General features: G+C 38.5%; 3 protein-coding genes across 9 annotated transcripts in view; 2 read left to right on the forward strand and 1 right to left on the reverse strand.

Moving 5' to 3' along the window:
• Positions 1 to 12: 12 nt before the first annotated feature.
• On the reverse strand, positions 13 to 4820 carry LOC147871767 (uncharacterized). The gene is made up of 2 exons (XM_087360152.1): positions 3218 to 4820; positions 13 to 1177 (listed from the first exon to the last, which is right to left on the reverse strand). Exon 1 carries the CDS (start codon positions 4818 to 4820, stop codon positions 3234 to 3236), a length of 1587 nt encoding a protein of 528 aa, XP_087216278.1. The 3' UTR covers positions 13 to 1177; positions 3218 to 3233.
• Positions 1701 to 14016, forward strand: LOC147871768 (uncharacterized). 4 transcript variants are annotated; one of them, XM_087360154.1, is made up of 8 exons: positions 1701 to 1912; positions 5282 to 5392; positions 5805 to 5903; positions 7239 to 7337; positions 7814 to 7912; positions 8890 to 9087; positions 10750 to 10845; positions 11764 to 14016. In XM_087360154.1, exons 1-8 carry the CDS (start codon positions 1886 to 1888, stop codon positions 11974 to 11976), a joined length of 942 nt encoding a protein of 313 aa, XP_087216280.1. In that variant the 5' UTR covers positions 1701 to 1885; the 3' UTR covers positions 11977 to 14016. The 4 variants fall into 4 exon arrangements, with proteins under 4 accessions (XP_087216280.1, XP_087216279.1, XP_087216281.1 ...); XM_087360153.1 differs by lacking the exon at positions 1701 to 1912 and adding an exon at positions 4772 to 4843; XM_087360155.1 differs by lacking the exon at positions 1701 to 1912 and adding an exon at positions 4772 to 4843 and having other exon boundaries at positions 8890 to 9057.
• A 719-nt stretch (positions 14017 to 14735) lies between these two features.
• LOC110839564 (kinesin-like protein KIF21A) overlaps positions 14736 to 19796 on the forward strand; it is a 52606-nt gene continuing 47545 nt past the window's right edge. For 3 of the 4 annotated variants that reach the window (XR_015538309.1, XR_015538310.1, XM_087360150.1), the window contains exons 1-3: positions 14737 to 15442; positions 15566 to 15659; positions 16110 to 16207. Coding sequence is in view for 2 of the 4 variants with exons in the window: in XM_087360150.1 (XP_087216276.1) it covers positions 16158 to 16207 (50 nt within the window). In the remaining 2 variants the exon portion in view is untranslated. Of the gene's footprint in view, positions 15443 to 15565; positions 15660 to 16109; positions 16208 to 19796 lie in introns of all 4 variants that reach the window. The other variant, XM_087360151.1, reaches the window with a different exon arrangement.

Consider the following 19796-nt stretch of genomic DNA (forward strand, 5'->3'; position numbering starts at 1 on the left):
TATGTCAACAGAGCTCTTCAGCATCATAATTGTCACACTTGCTTATATGTTTTATAATCACAAAGTAACGTGCGTGTTACACCTTGTGACCGCGCGTTCTGGGTTCGAGTCCCGGTGAGGCACAAATAAAAATAAATTGGAAACAAGTAATAAAGATTTACGAGTTTCACTTGTTACGACTGTAAAGGAAAGAATTATCGCACCGTGTGACCCCCAAAATTCTTGCAGGGGGCACCCGCCGGCTAAAGGTTTTTTTTAATGGTCCACGTGAGCTAGGGCATCATTACTGCCCAAATACATCATTTTTTGTGAAAGTTAAGGGGGAAGTCCTATGACTAAAGGACAGGAAAGTTTTCTTGTGAGGACACTCTTTTCTGGAATTCAGAGGAAGCAACATCCTAAATTGTTTTGTAGCTCGATTCGGCCAGTGGATGTGAATCGTAAAAGAAATAAATTGTGCTTGCAAAAAACTACGCACTTCAGTCTCGAAGCCATTACCGAAACCTTCAGCTTATACACCTCCATGTAATATTCCCTGAGAAAAGTTCCATGCCTACATGAGCAGAAATCCCGAATTACATCACATACGACAAGGATCGACAAGACTGCAACCGAGCCGGGCAACTCCAACAGCAGACGGGAGTGGGACGGTTACAACCTGTTATACGAAACAAGCTTGATTCTTATTTTGACTGACGAATTTTAAGTTTGTCATCTTACTTAAGTATTTGGGTTTGAGTTAAAACAAATTGGACCTGTGCACATATCTAATTATCACTTTAATATCAGTTTGTTTACATTTTGAATATGTTCCTTATAAATATTGTATGACGTGATCTGAAAACCATTTCTCTTTTAATAAGACCAGTGAAAGTATACATTTGTTACGATATATTGCATTTGTTTCACCATCGACAATTATATCGAAGTTACAGAACGTTACTCCACAAGAAAATATGATGTGTTTATTTCTGGTAGTTGTTTGAAGATGATACAGAATGAAATTTGAAAGGTTTCAACAAGTCAGATCTCTACCCCTTCTGCCATGTGCCATTGGCGTCAGTTCCTTTGTTACTCCAGAAGGGTTGGTGAAGTCTCTCAGGCTTACCCTGTTATATTCTTTTGGGGGGTATTCAAAGAAATGTGTCTACAATTTCACAGTTGTCATCAGAATTTACTGAAATGAAGGAACAGATATGTAGTATTTGTGCAGACATTTGAATATGTATCCTGTCACTAGAGGTGCCCACGTATGGGAACAATTTCAAATTTTCATGTTCCAGAAATTTAAATTAAAATTAGTATTTCTCAAGAGAATGGCATAGCAGGTGCAATTGGACTTTGTTATAGAGAACTTGCCAGATGAAATGAAATGCTACCATCAGGACTTTGCTCTCTTTGTCGAATCAAAATTGAGGTTAAGTCATTATTCTTTGTTTATTGTCATTAACATGTAATTTTCAGACTTTGCTTGCAGGACTGAATTTTGAACTTTTTCTCCCAGTGATTTAAAGCTGTTTTATATTTAAGTATATCAGGTGTGACAGATCATAAGATTCTACTGCATTTCTTGTCATTAAGAGTTAAACTCTTGTTACAGTATTGTAGTTTATTTATTAACTAAAATCTAAATTGCATTATAATAATTAAATCAATTTGAATTTTGGTTGATCTGAATACAGTATACGCTTACAGACACAAATTAGTGATCCGTAAACGTGGATTTAATCGTGTTTGTTCATTTTATAAATTTATACTTATCGCAGGTGCTGGGAACTCTTTGGTCACGAAATAGATATGACGAGTGAGTTTATTAAGAAATCGCTTGCAATGTCCGAGCGGAATGAGTATGGGATCCATGACTTACTTTTATACTACCTAAAACATGAGCTGTCAGATGAAGACAACGAAGGTTTGTAATTACACAGGCAATTTTACACGCGTATTCTTAAATCTACTGAATTTGAATCGCCGTGAATATGAGGAATAGACACATTGAAGGTAGGATTCAGCTCCACACGTAGCAGATGTATTTTAAGGGGGAAAAAAAATATAACTGGATTTAAGTTCTGCATGCTACCCTATAATTCCAGGCATTTACTTAAGACTACAGACACATTTGTTTATTCCTACCCATCAATTTCACACACAGAATCAACATAATTCGCTGGGACGATACGCTACAGACTTGTTTATAATTAATAATCTTCATTGATAGAAAGGGGATCTGGGGGTAGCTGAGTCAGTATAGACTTGATCCCCAACATGGACAAAGGGTTTTTCCTCCTCCGAGGGCTGCCTGCCCCTATCTAGTGTCGAGGTTAACGCCAAGTGCCTACATGGTGTGTAGTGGGGCATAAGAATGATAATAATACAAAAATAAAAGTTGCTTATTTAAACATGGACTTTCATGGTTTTTCTCCAAATTTTCTTTTTACTATCGATAATTATTTTCATAACTCATTCAATTAAATCAGTCGAAGCGGTATAATTTTTAGATAATATTTCCATAAAGACTAATTAATTACAGAATGTATTCTGGCCAGAGAACAATAATTTTGATTTGTTCATTAAATTTCTTCTATTCTACCTGAGCATTTGTGGGTATCTAAGGTTATGTTTGTCCCTAAAGTTTGGGACTGAAAAATGTAGTCCGACTGATATTACGCAGTGATGAGCCTGGCCACTATTAAAAAAATTGTTGCCTGCTCGCAGTAAGTCGAGAAAAGTTTGTAATAAATTCTGTGAAATATGAATTGTTTCGCACTAAGATATATTTCATATTCATGTAAGCAGTTTGATATACTTGATTACTTTTTATACTTGGATGAAGTATTTTAGATTATTTCTCTTATCACGGAAGCGTACCGTGCTTATTTTAAAGTGTTAATTATTTTAGTGAAATATATTAAGTTGTCAACACTCCTTAATGGAAATTGGAAAAGCGATGATTATAATAACAGAATTAAAATCCCTATGTAGACGACAGTATGATTGTTTATTGCACAGCTCGGATCATTGTAAACCCTCTCGGCTCTTGTATTCTTCCCTTTTCATTTGTATTTTAAGTTATTAGTCGTTCGCTCAGACATGAGCTGTGGATATGCACGTAAGGGAGGGTACTGACGCTGTCTCCTAGTGATAGTGGGGAACGGAGGAGAACACCTTTCTCTGTACTACTGAACACAAAAACATCAATGCAGACTGAATTACTTACAGCGGCTGAAGATATTTTACAAAGCTTCTATTCCACATAATTCCCCATCATCTTCTTCCTCCCTCTCCTCTCCCTCACTACTGCTACAACTGTTGGTATCACTGCCATCTTGTAAATTAACTGTAATTTGTTCCGAAATGTCGTCAAGAACAGGTTCCAACCGCAAGTAATTCTGTTCGCACTGACGGGATTTGTTGCACCTCGAGGTCCATTCTTCCTTTGTGATGCTACTAAACTTTTCCTCAGCTAGTTTCATAGCATCATCTAGACGTAAACTGACATTCTTTCTGGCGACACATTCTTTGACCAATCCCCATATCAGTTCAATCGGATTCAGATCTGGATGATATGGCGGCAAGCGAAGGGCAGAGTGGCCATGTTCAGACAGTAGAGCGTCAATTTTGAATGTTTTGAATCGTGGCTTACGCAGTTTAATTAGAGAATACAATTCGGGCTTACACATTCCGTCACTGAAAGGAATGCTACGATCTGAAAGCCAGTCGATCATAGCACTTTTTCGAGATGAAGAAGTTGGAGCCGGATTAAGTTGTACGTTATGGTAAGCTGCATTGTCCACTACCAATACCGAATTTGGTGGAAGGTTTGGAATTAACTTCGTTTTGAGCCATCTTTCATAGTTGTCAAAATTCATATCATGATGATAATCTCCAGATTTTGTCCCCGATTTAAACATTAACAAAGCATTTGGAATGAAGCCATTTTCATTGCCAGCGTGTACGATGATGACTCGCTGTCCTTTGGAGACGGGTGCAAGTAGACCTGCATTTGTACCATCACCCCAGGCATGTCCTTTCGTGTGTGAGGAGTGAATGTACGTTTCGTCCATGTAGATAATAGGTCGCCCCTCATTTCTGTAATGACTTATATTTCTCAAATAAGACAGTCTTGCTGCACGAATATCATCCTTTTCGATGAGAACTTTCCTATTACTTTCCGATTTCCTCCACCTGAAGCCTAAATTTTTAATTATTTTCCAAAGAGCCCACTTCCCGCCACTGAAGTTTATCTTTTTCTTAATTACTGCCAACAACGATTTTAAAGTAGGACGCTCGCCTTGTGTAGTGTGAAATTCGTTAATCGTTCTTCGAATTACGCAATTGTCAAAATCATCTACATCTGTTTTAATTTTCCTTCTTGGCCGTTTCTTGTGAGGTGTGCTGAATTCTTTTCCCACTCGTTTATTATGTTCGTACTCTTTCAGAATGCGTTTCAGAGTACTTATGGACACACCAGTAGCTTCAGAAACACGATTTTGTATTTGATTAACGTTAATCACATTGCCGCTGTCCGCTTCTTTCTTCATAAAACTGTAAACACTTATCACCATTTCTCTACTATGGCTGTGTATTACTTTACGTCCCCCTATTTTCTTTACACCTCTGCCCACGCTTTGCATTCTGTTCGTGCTGAGTAGAAACAGCGATGAATATGAAATGCCTATTAAAAATGGGTCAATGTTTTTGAAATGGAATTTACCACACGAAGTGAACTCGGTCGCTTCTGCCTTGTAACTGAGCTCTGAGTTCACCCCATCCACTGTTCGGGGTGGAAATGCACTGCACATCTCAAGGCCATAGCTCATGTCCCAGCAAACAGCCTATACATGTGTGTATCCCCTTTGATTATGATTTTGTTTTCATTGAAGAACTCGCAATCTGGTCGAAAACATTTCATTGCCTCATTGCGAACTGTCCGTCCAGAAAAGCCATTCCTCTTTGTTTCACTGACGTCATCTTGTTTTACGTTTTACGGCGTCTGTGCACAAATTTCACTCTGAAGGCCTTGCCTTACTTTTCTTATATTTTTTTTCTTCAAAAAACGGGACTTGGGTTGTCTTCGTTGCAGACTGAATCAGTACAAAATCGCGTATTAAAATGTCCTGTGTTTCGCTTGTTCCAAGTGCCTTGCTGTGTTTCGTTAACTGATCGGGAATTTCAGTGACATTTAGCACCAGGGATTGAACGGGAAATGCAAGTAGACCGAAAATACGTGTAACATATTGACCAGTCGATCGACTTTCATCTTCATGCGATTCTTTTGCAGAAGGAGACGCCGTCCGACGTGCAGCTTCACCTGGCGGCTATCCAGGGTGACGTACAGCTCTTGGGGCGCGTTCTGGACAGCGGCAAGGTGCACGTCGACAGCAGGGACAAGGTACGTATCGCTGTGCCAGGCGCGTCGCGTCGTACGTGCGAGTAGGATCAGAAAATGCCTTGCTATTTTCCAGTAGCTGATGAGCCTGTGTTGGCTCAAGCCCTCTGATGTTGTCTGAATTAAACTCGTTCATGTGCGTCACTGATCGCGAAGGTCGTAGTCCACACAACACCAGTTAAATTCTGGTCTGTGTCAAGGTCGCAGATCGCACAACAGAAGAACGGTCTAATTCTCTATTACGACGTAGAAATGTCTATTATAGTAAGGGCACGTGAACTGTGCTTGGTGCATTCGGTGGAAATGAACAAATGAAGGCAAAGGAAAGAGAATTAATTGTGGCTGAGCGCCACCTAATGAGTAAGTTTAGGAGGAATGGAGGTTGTAGCTACGCTTGGTGTGTGTTTTTACTCAGGATGGCATGACGCCCCTCATCCTCGCAGCTGCCAGTGGCTATGTGGACTGTGTGGTGGAACTGCTGGATCAGGGGGCTGACCCCAAGGCCAGGAGAGTAGTAAGTACCATAAAGGACCTGACTTGTGAATTGTCGGGTGGAATGTGACCATTCTTTTCTGCTGACCCCAAAGGTGTCCATTCTGCTGCAAGGATTTAGAGGACCTCTACAACAGAAGCAGAGCTAAGACTTGTTTTGGCCTGAGCATCAAGTCACTTGTGGACACACGTGAATTTCTAAAATAATTTAAGTTCTGTTGGAAAGTTTTTTAAGTCGATGCAATTCAATATTCAGTGAAAATTTAAATATCGCACTGTATGTATGGTGACAATGTGCAGTGACCATGCATTAAGTAAAGAGTCCATTGATCTGAAAGAGCTGGAACTGTTTCAGAGAGTTATCATGTGCAAGATTTATCTCAGGGAGGTTATACATTTAATTATAAGAGGATGAAAGAAAATGTAATTGTGCATTTAGGTTGACAGTCTATCTGCACAACTATTCTTGATTATAGTTTCAATGCTTTTTAAGAATCCACCAGATGTTTCAACCTTAGTTTGTCATCTTCACTCGGTTCTCTTTACGTGTTGGAAATTAATCGGTTTGACTACACATTTTCTGTTGTTGACTTCGTCATGTATTGGACTGGGTCTTAGGAAGCTTATGTCTTTTAGTAAAGTGGAATCTGTAGGTGTGGTTACCAGTGTTAAAGTTGTAGCTATATAATGTTGGATGTTCTAAAACTAATATTGATTCCTTTGTTTTATTAAGAGTTTTGTGATTTTTCTGGTCTGCTGTCCCATATAAGTAAATGTAGCTCATTTTTAGGCCTGTATGTTACCATCCTACGTAACCCCCCCAACCACCTAGCTCTTCCCCTCAACATCAACCAACCTCTTCAGTTAAGCCAAGTTTTCCACCGGTAACTACGCCCGCATAGTCCGCTCTTCTAAAAGAGGCAAGCTGTTTAAGACATACTCCATCACCTGGCGAAGTTAACAACAGAATAAATTAGCAGTAAAATCTAATAATTTTGAACACTTAAAGAGAACCACCTGAAGATGACCAGTGAAGGTAGAAGCATGCAGTGGATTCTAAGTAAACATTGAAACTATAATCATGAATCGTTGTGTAGACAAATTGTCAATCTGACGTTCAATACGCAATACGATGCATCCCCGAAACCTCGTGATTATGCCACTGCAAGATTTCTGTCGCCAATACATGAATAATAAAGATAATAAAGTGCACGAGGAACCTTTATGTTCCGAAATAGAACTTTTCAAAGAATTATCAATTGCCCTTTGGAGTTAGTGAATACATGCAAATTGTGAGACTACTGCTTTAGACATTGGGGTTCGATGCAGCTGCCTGAAGGCGTTTTGTTGTGCTCAGACAGGTACCACTGCACTGTTCTTTGCTGCTCAGGGTGGCTTCCTTGACATTGTTCAAATCCTGCTGGACAGAGGTGCGCCTGTGGATTCATCAAGTATGGTGAGTGCAGACGTAAAAAATAACCTTAATTTGAAATTCTGAAACTTGCTACACATCTCCATGCAGTATAGAACACTGTATTTACCTTTGTAGACTCTGTGATCCTCTCGCATTGTGCTTAGGCACAGGGATACATTTTCTTTTTTACTTTTTACAACAGCCATGTCACCTTCCAAGCTCTTTTCAGTACTATATAACGTTTGCAGCTGAGACAGTGTCATTAAATCAATTCAGAATCAAAGTCCCTTTTCTGCCTTACAAGTGGCTAGTTTCTTGGAGATTCCTACAGAATTATGTATGCACTTTTTTAAATTTATTCCAGTCTTTCCCTCAACCACTTACATTAAACTAACCCTATGACATAATTCTATGATTTTATGCTAATATATTCAGTCCCCACTTAATTTTATGTGTGCCCAAGTACTTCCGTCAGCACTCGGTTTTCATATCACTTCAAGAGGTTTATCTGTGCGCAGGACGGCGGAACTCCGCTGTTTGTGGCCTGCCAGTGTGGTCACATGGACGTGGTCAAGGAGCTTGTCGCTCGAGGAGCGAAAGTCAACAGTCACATGAAGGTACATGTTTCCAGCCCTTGCGCTGTTTGTGCAGATAATTATCTGTATCACCTGCCTAAAAAAACATATATGAACAGGTCTCAGTCCGAGAAAAGGATGGAAGGATCCTGTTCATAATATGTCGCCAACCTCCTGTAAAGGAGACGGTGTAATAAAGAAGAAGTCAGAATTTGGGTATCAGTGCAATGTTTTGTTCCTTCACATACACTGTACTTATTTGAGGTAAAAAGTAGTTTGTAAGATCCTAGAGTTCTTTGTTTCTGCTGCAGAATACTCCTCAACAGAAAACTGTCCTATACATAAGACTTGAAAGGGCTAAAATGAAATAAATTTGGTTGAGTGTGTAAACACATCAGTATGTGGGGTTATTTGCCCCTGTCAAACAGCCACAAATGTGTGTTGATCTTCCAAAAGTAAAAATTAATTCCACATTTGACAGTCAAAAAATAATTTGATACTGCCTATCAAAATATAACTTGACTAATAGAGGCGCAGTTAAAACCTAGTCATAGTCTGCGTAAATGTAATTGTAGGAAGGGCCATAGACTGCATGGTCATAAGCTAACTTTTTTACTACGCTCATCTAATTTCTTAGCAGACATTGACTTTTAAAAGTCAGGCTGTTTTTTAAGCATGTCACTGGTATACCTAGATGGTGTACAGTAGACGTGGCACACATTGCATCATGTAAAATGGCTTTGTGATCACCATGTTGGGTTCTAATCCATAAAAACAATTTTAGTGTACTCTAGAATGATGACCGTATCTTCGGTCCATGGCCTCCTCAATTCTCCTCTTCCATTCGGTCCTCTGTTAGGTCTGTCTGTCCGAGGCTTTGATTGAGGTTTCGATTTTGAGATTTGTAATTTTATAAAACCCACATGTTAGGTTGGAATTCAAAATGAAAGTAGCTGTTAGGGAAGGTGCTACAAGACGATGCCGCTGTGATGATAAGAATGCTGTGTGTGTGCAAACAGGATCGTGCCACCCCATTGTTCATTGCATCGCAGAATGGCCATTTCAAAATACTTTTGTTGCTGCTGGCCCACGGAGCAGTTCCAGACTCAAGGCGCACGGATGGTGCCACTCCACTGTGGATTGCAGCGCAGATGGGACATGATCATGTGGTGAGGCAACTGCTCAAGGTTGGCGCTAGTGTTGATGCTTATCGCTATGTAAGTTTTTTGTAATTAAATTTAAGTTTTTGGTGCAGATGTTGAATGGCCCGCCAGATGCCAGTGCGATGATCTGACGGTGACAAACTATTGAACTAACAACAACGTGTTGTCGTGTCTCGTTAACCGCTGACCATGAATCGGTCTATTTAAGGGCAGGATGAGAATATGTAAGAACCTCTAGCGTCCTTGCTCTTTAAGAACATCGTTTTTAAGTTTCACTTTTGGATTTCAATAACATGACTTTGTTACCTTATATTTTAATATAATTAAATGAACAGAGCATACATTGACATTTTGATATGAGGTGGAATGCAGAGAAGCGTTTAGCAGAATTTAAATCCGTAAATGATCCGTCACCATCTTCAACAGCCTGTATCTCTGTTTTTGTCCGGGACCATTAAGGGGAAGATGGTGGCCAGTCCGTACACTTAAAAATAGTAATTTGTTTTATTTCCACAGAATTAGAAATATGATGTGTTAAAGAAAGTTGTTTCTTTAGTCTTTTATATCTTTGGCGTTATTCTCACATTTGTGTGTTATGATAATGAAGTCACTCCAAAGAAAATATGCAAATTTCAATCTACTGATTTAGTTTAATTTGGTGATGCTGTTCAGAAGTTAATTTTCATACGAATTGAAGGATCTTGAAATGACTTTTCAAAAGTTGTGTTTATTCTTAATCTGGGCTTTTCGTGAAACAAACTGTACTGGAATAATGAAAGTGCTTCTTTATTGCAACAGTATTAGGAATGTGTGTTTGTGTGTTTTTCCATTGAAGAATCTTCTATTAATCTGTACAGTACCAGGTTTTAAAATCCCTTTATCCCTTTTTGGCCTAACATAAATCCCAGTTGCACTATGCAGTGCATGTTATTTGATAAAACATATCTTTCTTGAGAACCCACTTACAGCAATGAAATAAATTAGACATAGTTCAGGAGAATTTATGTCACCACTGGAAACCATTGCTCGAGCAATTATTCTGCAAGATTTCTTTCATTGTGAAGGAATATCACTGTATTTATATTTTCAGCTATCATTGGATTCTTATTTTGAAACATATTTTGATATTATTAATGTGTTTACCTTAAAATCTGAATGCATCGTGTAAACGTTTCTCTTCCCTCACAAGCAACTGGAGATATCTTTGTTCCTGCCATACATGCTCACAAAGATAGGTTAGACCAATTTTTCTCCCCCATACTGCCGTCTGCCATTTGAGGGTAAGTTTCTCTTGGTCCAGTTTCCGACACATAGAAACCCACAGTAAAGCAACACTGCCATTGCTTTGTGTTCCATGTGCTTTTGCTCCAGATGGGACAACTGGGATAATTTTGGATTTGGATTTTATTTCCTCTCATTGTATTCCCCTTCCATTTACGTCCCTATCTTCTGCTGCAAGGAAAAGTTGAACACTTTCTCTGATGCACAGATTTGAAGGGCTATAACTCGGATAGGAAGCATTTCTGGACCAATGTCTATATGACCTTCATTCATCCTTAGAATTAATGGAACAGGCTCCCAAAGTTTGGCCATATATTTCAGGACCATTCTGTATTTGCCTCCTCATGTCTCTTATTTGAAATATTTTAAATGTTTATACCTACATTTGAAACAGAGCTTTGCTCTGACATGTGGATATCTGCATGTGCTTTGCAGGATGGTGCCACAGCACTGTTCAAAGCCTCACACAAAGGACACTCCAGTGTTGTAGAAGAATTACTGAAGTACCAGCCATCTCTTGGACTTCTGCCTGTAAGTAGCAAAATAAACGTTGCTGAGGTTACGTGCACACAAAACATGTATATTAATAAGATATAACATCGGTGCTGTAGATTTGTATTCAGGAGGCATATGATTTCAATTTCAGTTGGACTGTCGGCTGTCCTATTGTTTTCATAATTTTCCTCAGTCTCTACAGGTGAAGATTGGGTATACACCTTCGCATAGGACATAATAATCTTTTTCCAAATCTTTACCAGTTATCATACATGATAATCGTTTTTTCATCTCATTTGGCATTATGTAGCTTGTGCATTGAAATAATGTCATTAAATTATTCATTAGTTATTCATTTCTTCTTCTTCTTCTTCTTCTTCTTCTTCTTGGAACTACAGTTCAAAGTTGAACCTTGGCCTCTTCAATCTTTCACCCGAGGCTTAGCTTGAAGTTTCGAAACAAATCTTTGTTTTACGGATTGAGGTTGTCAGCCTCGCGTCCAACCCTCAACAATCCTGAGGGAGTGATGTTTTTCTGTCGGGGTTGTCTCCCTTAGCTGGCCGGTCCCAACTTGGACATGCACGCATTGGACTTTGTAGGAATGAATGGCATTTCCTAAGTTTTTAATGGTACATATCTGCCAGCAGGATATGTACCCTTGAGACAACATACTACCCCTTTGGCTATTCATTTAATGACCTCAATTCTTTGCTTATTTCTAGACTATGTAAACTTCTTGAGTTAGAGGGGGAACAGTTTAATTGTCACCTGCCCTTCTGTCGAGTACTGAATTGCACACAGACTGCATGAGGTCCATAAACCTGACTTCATGTGGTCCTGTTGCAAACAAGTTTTAATTCTGTGATAAACCGCCTGTAACCGAACCCTTACGATCACCAGAGATATTTGTTGTAAGAAGACAAACGCACTAAAATGTCACTTACTTTGTATCAGAATGGGGAAAGTGCTCTGCATGCAGCGGCCCTGTTTGGCCATGTTCCGATAGTGAAACGGCTGATATCTGCTGGAGCAGACCTGATGCTAAGAAATCAAGATGGAGTCACGCCGATGCAAGTTGCCCAAGAAGCCAAGCAGTATGCAGTTGTTGAGTACCTGTCCAGCTTATTGGTGGAACGAGTTAATGGGACACCCCATAAACCATCGTAGTTGGGTCTGACGTTGTGCTAAAGGTGGTGGGAATTCTTAAGTTAACAACATTCAGAATGCAAAATGCCAATATGAAGTCAGTAATGACCATTCATAGAATCGGTGTATGTTGTACTGACAAAGCTGCCACACTTCATATGGGAAAAACTGAATTACCAAACCACAGAATCAGAGACATTAGCATGTACGATGAGGCAATTAATTAGTGTCCAGTGAAATTAAGTTGGTCACAGTGATCGCACCGTCTGAGGCGTGGGCCTCGTGCTCTTGGACACTGGGATTTGTGGGTTCAAATCACACTCAAGGCACGGATGTTTGTCAGTGTCTTTCTGTGTTGTGATGTCCTGTGTGCAGGTAAAGGCCTTGTGACAGGCCGATCGCTTGTCCAAGGAGTCCTACCAAATGTCTAACTCAGTGGTCCCCAACGCGGTGCCCCCGGGCACCATGGCTCCCACCAAGGGTTTTTTGGGTGCCCGCATTGCTACGGAAAGAGGTTATACTGAATAATGAAGGCCGTTCAACCATGAACATCATAAAATCAAAGCACAGATCTCGACTTACTGACGCCAATCTTGATGATTGTTTGTGAGTAGCAACATCATCCTACACTCCCAAATTTGAAAAACTGGCCAATCAAATGCAGCGCCAAACATCACACTAACTTCCCACTTGAGTAATAATAATAATAATTGTACTTATAAAAGTACGTATTTTTGTTTGCATGGTTTCTTGTATCATTAAACGTGTTGTTTTGTGTATTTCTTGGTGTCCATATCTTATTTGTCCAGAGAAAAGAAAACTTGGCTTTGTTGATTGGTTGGTGCCCGCCACGATCTCATAAACTCTCAAATGTGCCCTTAGGCACAAAAAGGTTGGGAACCACTGGTCTAACTGATTACTGAAACCTTTTAAAAATAGAGGCCTTATGCCTCACATAGGAGTGAAAAGGGGAAAAAGAAGAAATTAATTAAAGTTGGAATGAGAGGATGGACTAATGCAATGTGAACACAACACAGCATGAGAAGGGAATTTTGCTTACCAAGTAATGTCATGGATAAACACCAGTTCTTCAAAGTGATGCAGGAGGAGTCTGGCAGTCTTTGTGTGTTGGTTAATTTGGAAAAGTCAGTGAGTCATGTTAGTTTGAAAGAAATATAAAGATATTTAATAAATAAAGGGTTTCCATGATAAAATTCACACTAATTTCAATGTGAAGTTGAAATGATGCTTGATTTAAAAATGAAATATGTTACAAAAACAGAAACTGTTTTGAGTGCCTGACTTCAGTGCACTACAGTTTTATCATGAAGTGTATATTTAGTAGGTGGACCAGGGACATTACAAGAACTCTTTGGGCCACCGGCATACTTGGAAAAGTGTTTTGTGTACTTGCCATTTTAATATAATATGCAAATGCAATATCAGAAAATGAATCTCATTTAAAATACTGTTACAATGTACTATGATGGATATATTTTGAAATACAAGTATAGATAATTTATTAATAAAGTGATCATTATTTATGTACATATTATGATAATACCATTGCTTTTAACAGAGCACAGGTCGCATATGTTGTCTCAGACTGTACAAATTCTATAATCATGTATATTGTGATTGTCATCTTGATTAGCAACACCTTATTTCATTAAAATTATGGATTTATAAATATTAAGGACAGCAGTGTGGAAACAAAATGCAAAATATACAGTTTATAAAACTGAGGTTAGGTCAAATCTCATGGGGCCACATCGTTGGAGATTACAAAGGTAATGTGTCATACCACCACATTTTAAATGGAACCGGTAGTATCAATACCCCTGTAAAGGCATTAAATAGCTGTTTTTTCTTTCTTTCACATTTTGACCTGAAATAATTATGAATGATATCATTAAAATCAATATTTTCAAAAATGTGATTTTCAGTTTACAAATCTTGTACATGTGCACAAATCTTGTAGAATTATTATATTAGTCTGTGGTTTTGGGGTAAATGCAGATGATTCATAAACAACAGAAAATAAATGAGGAAGTTTACGTATATGCTGTGTTTGTTTATAATGTCATTTCAAGTGTAGAATCTAAATTTTTGTGGCTTTCATGGTAACTTCTATTCAGTTTATTTGATATCTGGACAAGCAACCTATTTTGTGCTTTGATTTTCATTCCATGAGGTTCAACACAGGACATTTTTCATTGAAGTTTACCCAATCGTAACTGTTCAATATGCATTTCAGCAAGGGAATGCTGGATTGATTTGTTTAGACGAAATGTAAAGTGATTAAAACCAATGTCACGTCAGACTTTCACATGAGTAGAAAGTTTCTCAGCAGTTCCATTCAAAAGTACAATCACTTTACATTCATACACTTTCAAAAGTGGAGATGTTTCTTTGCATTATCATTTGTGTAGTTCGTAAATCTGAGCTTTCAGTGCTGACAAGAAGGTAATTGTATTCTGAGATATTGCACTGTTTAGTCCGGTAGAAATTGACTGACATTTCAGAAGCACAACTCTGAAACATCTGTCAATTTCTACCGGATCGCTGTATCCTAAAAGACCACCATTTTCAGGTTTCTTAAATTGATTTGTAGCTAACGTTATGTCTTAAGAAAGGGGCAGGAGAAGGAGGATAGGTAAAGGAACTTGGATGGTAAGTAGTGCTCCTGACTGACCGTCAGAATGTTGTTACAGACAGTAGTTTTACAATGAATGTGGATAGATGGCAGCAGAATTACATTATATCGTAGCTACATTCGTTGGCAACTTTTTAGGTAGTAGGATTTGAGGTTGTGTTATCGTTTTGTATGTTGGGCAGTCTGTGCGAAATATGTTAAGTGTGTTTGCATTTCATTTTATGATGATTCTATTAACTGCTTGCATATTGGTCAATGCAGAACATTGCTGTGAGGTTTGTAAATTTAGGCAAAACCCGGGTGCACTTTGAACAGGTTCACAGATGGAGTTAGTATGGCTGTGGGGATTATTCTGTGCGATTATTCGTAGTCCACCAGTGACGGTTGTGTGGTTTTAGAGACTAACAGTCTTTAATGTCAGCTCAGTGTGTTTAGTTGTGCTTGTGCCTGTAGAATTTAGGGATTGGGTATTTGTGAATTTCGGATCGTATTTTGTAGATTGGAATAGTCGAAAAAGCAGTTGGTTATATAAATCTTCATATTTTCTTATTCCGAGTAGCTATTTTCTTGCCTTTGTATACGCCATTAAGTAGGCCCAAGGCAAGAAGGGGTTGTAATTTAAATGGACAGTTTGCGCTGAGGATACTGTTCTTGATATAAACGCAAAGATAGCGATTATGTTTCGTCATCAGAATAAATAGCAAAAGAAAATACAAGTCCTTAGAAAACGTGGCCAAGTTCAGTAATAAATCAATACTTCGCGAAGAAATGGAGCGACAGTAACAAATCAGAATTTAATTCATGAAGAAATTAAGAGCAGAATAAATTTCGGTAAGACTTTCCACCATTCGGTTCAGATTCTTTTGCATTCCTACTGCTAGAAAACTTGAACATTTTATGGACATTTATTTTAGGCGTTTTTTACGACAGTTTTTAACTTTGTCTGTCACTTAGGTTAAAACATGGATTATGAGTGAGAATGGGATACTGATGAGAATGTTTGGAGCTAAGTGAAAAGAAATTGTTGGAGGAGGAGGAGGTAGTTGAGGTATGTATAATACATAACAGGGTTTTGCTAAATCTGAAGGGATGACTTGGAAGTCCTAGGCATAGATGGGAGAGTATTAAAATGGAAATTAAAGAAATAGGATGCAGGGTATTAATTGAATTCCTGTGACTCAGGATAGGGTGCATTTGTGGGCTTTTATGAAAACTAATGAACTTTTCACATTACAGAAAGTAGAATTTCTCCAGTAACTAAGCATCTTTTAGGTTCATGAGAAGAGCTCTGCTGGTTGTGATTAGTTAAATTACTTTTTATGTGTAAACCATACTACATTTTAAGAATTACAGATTGCAATAAAAGTTAAATTGTGTGAACTCTGCAGATTTTCAGTGGCTGTGATGGTTGTACGACAAGTTCGTGTTTCAGTGATTGTGTAATCTGCTTTATTAAGTGAGTGTGATAGGTTGTTACAAATGTTTAAACTTTATGCAGGGCTCAATTTGAACTAGTGAATTTTCTGCTGCATCAACAAGGAATACCATGTCTACAACAGCAGGAGATGAAGACTCAAGTGTTCGAGTGGCTGTCAGGTTGGTTCATCAGCTTTTTGTTAATTTTAATCTGGATTACATGGATGATGGATATTGGGTGTTGTGGTCCAGGTACTGTTGCAAATAATCAATGAATTCTGATCCATCTCTAGGAGATTGGTTCTGCAAAATTTAAGTACATCATGAAGATTACCTGTTCAGAGAACTCCATTTGCCAGCATAAAGTTGTAGGACACCCAGAGTATTAGAATAGAATAGTATTTATTTACATTCCATTTATTCTTCATAGGCCTAAGCCAAGGATGTAGAATATGTCATAATACAAATACAATACAGCAGATTAAATACAAATTTTTAACAGCTGTTTACAAACATGTCTGATATAATACAGTATTATACTATAAAATAATTGTATCAATAAATCATCATGTATGTATGTAATAGCTGACAATTGTTGTTTAAAGTAAATTATTCTACTGTGTAGATACTGTAAGTGATACTTAGCCTAAATACTTTTATGTCACAATGTAAACTTTTTATGCTAGGAGGAAGATTATTGAATAATTTAATTCCAGTGTAGTAAACTCCTTTTTCATATTTGCTGAGGTTAGTTTTTGGCACATGAAGGTTATGTCTTGTATTTTCATTATGCACATCTGAGTTCGTTTGAAAAATTTCCGTGTTGTCCACAACAAATGATAATGAAAATAAGAATTTTCTGGCAAGTGGGAGAATATTAAACTTCTTAAATAATTCTCTACAAGAGACTCTCCTTTTAACATCTGTCATTATTGTAATGACTTTCTTTTGGACATGAAATACTTTTTTCTGTCTGGTGAATTTTCCCAGAATATTAATCCATATGACACAATGGAATGGAAGCAAATTAGATTAATTTTAAAGTTTATTTTTTCTATGATTGTTAAGAAGAGTTTGCTATGAGTTTATGACTCTTTATTACATTGTCATTTTTATTTATTGATGGGGTGTTCTGTTGAATATTTACTTTGTTCCCTTTTAACAATTTTCCAGACCGATTTTACTTGATCATCAGACTCCGGTGCCTGTCTGTTGTAATGCATACATTTGGCGTCTTTAATGACGCCAGTTAAAATTTTGAAATATTTCCTGAAGTGAATTTTCCTTGTTATGTTGCTGCTAGATTTAGACTTTGTTTATGTTTACAAGATGTTCTGCTGCGTTTTGTTATTCATTCATTATTATCAAACACCCTTTGTTCTGTTTTGGTGGGAAAACTTGTTTCATAAGTTCTTAAGATGTTCAGGAATGTGTTATATTTCAATCTGCATCATGTTTGCTTGATACTGATTCCCAATTTTCATTACTTAGACTGTTGTAAATTCTTTAATAGTGTTATTATTTATAAGTCTTATTTTGTATCCAATAATTGTGACCGTTGGAAATTGATTTTTATGTTTTTCATGACCAGAAGATGAACATCGTGATCATGTAGCCCATTTACCACTCATCCAACAGAAATATGATTTTTCCTGAAACTGTTTATAAAACATTATCATTATTAAGTGATGTTAGTAGGGAGTTCAGACAAATCTGTGGCAACTTTTCAGTAAGATAATCAATGTCTGTGTTCAACCTCAGAACTTAGTTCACACAAAACACTGTTTTTCAGGTACTGTAATTAAAAATAAATTATATGTAACAAGCAGTAAAACAAAAGTTCGCAGATGTAATTTCACACGTTTGCCAGTTTTGAACAAGAGAAAATGTCAGTAAATCAGAGAATATTACTTCCTCAAAGCAAAAAACACCTACTACCTGGTCTACATTTTATGTGGCTGCGGTCGTGCTTGCATTGCGTGGTCGGCTGGTGCTCCGTTGATATGGGTGGGCGGGTGTTGTGCCCGTTCTTCCGGTGGGTGACCGGCGAATCAGTTTCAGTGCCGCTAGTAACAGCGAACTACGAATATTTCTCGTCACTAATACATGCTATTACATTAATTATTCTTACTTTAAATCACAAAAGGTTCAAAGTGACTTACTTGTGCTTGCAGGCAAGCTTCACATCTCGTTAACATGTTTCGAAATACTCGACGAAGCTCTTCTTGGGAAATTGCCTAATATTTCCTTTAAGTGCTTCTGCAGTGTGCGAATTGTTTACATAAACTTTGTTCTTCAGCATGCCCCACAGGTAAAAATCACGAGTTTTTAAGTCTGGGGAACGCGGAGGCCACAGATCGATAACTTGTTCACCAAGCACTTCTCTTAATGCTGACATCGACCGATCAGCTGTGTGAGCTGTAGCATTGTCTTGCATGAAGAAACCGCAAGTAATTTCTTCATCGGTATTTTCTCGGAAAAAGGGTCTAACTATTAAATTTACATAACGTTCACAATTTATCCGCACACTGCAGAAACACTTAAAGAAAATATTCGACAATTTCCCAAGAAGAGCTTCGTCGAGTATTTCGAAACATGTTAACGAGATGTGAAGTTGCCTGCAAGCACAAGGAAGTCACTTTGAACATCTTTTGTGGTTTAAGGTAAAAACAATTAATGTTAGCCTGAATTAGGATGGTAATGTTTTAATACTAATGTGAAATTTATGTAGTACTTAGTGTTGGAAATAAATGTCTATAGTCTTAGGGAGCAAGCTGTAGCCTCATAGACGAAATATCATATCAGCTGAGTATGTTTAAGCTGACGACAGCATCCTTGTGAACTTGCCTTGCTCCATTCCAAGCCACGCTACCACATTAGTAGGACTATACCTAAATAAATCTATCCAAAATATAACGTTACATTAGCATTTTGGGTGCATAAGCGTATAATTTTTAAACACCTTCTTGGATTTTAGAACCCAGCTTTCAGTTTCATAGCTGTCCAAAATTGAAGGAAAAGATCGTATTTTCCACGCACAGCTCGACGACCCGCACGTCTTCGGAGCGGAAGTTGCAATGCCCCTCCGTCACGCCCAGCCATTCTCTCTCACTCTCGCCCTCATAGTTCCACCTCTTGGTTAATTGGCGCGTTGTCCGGTGGACAGGAAGTTCCGAGGCAAGAATTTCCATCTGATGTGCCAGAATCTTTGTTGCTCTCGTGCTCTCTTCTTCATGGTTGCTTCACTCAATCTTTTATTTCTAGTGATGTCCCATTAATCGTTTGTAGCGAAATGAACAACTTGTAGACCCAATGCGGTTAAAGTCAGCACGCCCTGTTCTTTGACAGCAGTCGTGATGTGCCGTCCCATTGATTTCAAGTGGGCCACCTGCCTCTTGTCACCACAGTCTCCAGCAGTTACAGAAGGGGGGAAAAAGAGTCTGTACCAACTTCATTCTCACCGTGATAGTTTACGGTCAAGATGGCGGCACTTTGGCCGAAAGCTGACTCTGCAGAGAAGCGGGAGGGCTGAGCCCGGCCCGCCGCTTCGCGGTGAAACAGAATGCCGTTCTGTGTGTCAAGGCGGCTTATTACGCCTCTTGAAATGTCAGCCACGCCTTGCTTGCACTACAGTTGATCTGTCTGACGACGAAATCGTTCAAAAACGCGGCGGACGTATGTTACTGGCACGTACAGCAGCACGAGCCATTTTTCTCCGCAAGGTTGTAAACACCAGGGTTTTCCCTGCCGTGACGTGTGGAGGGATTAG

The sequence above is a fragment of the Zootermopsis nevadensis genome, unplaced genomic scaffold (genome assembly GCF_977971745.1).
Source record: "Zootermopsis nevadensis isolate Lab colony 2312 unplaced genomic scaffold, Znev_1.0 Znev_ptg000039l, whole genome shotgun sequence".
Classification (NCBI taxonomy): domain Eukaryota; kingdom Metazoa; phylum Arthropoda; class Insecta; order Blattodea; family Termopsidae; genus Zootermopsis; species Zootermopsis nevadensis.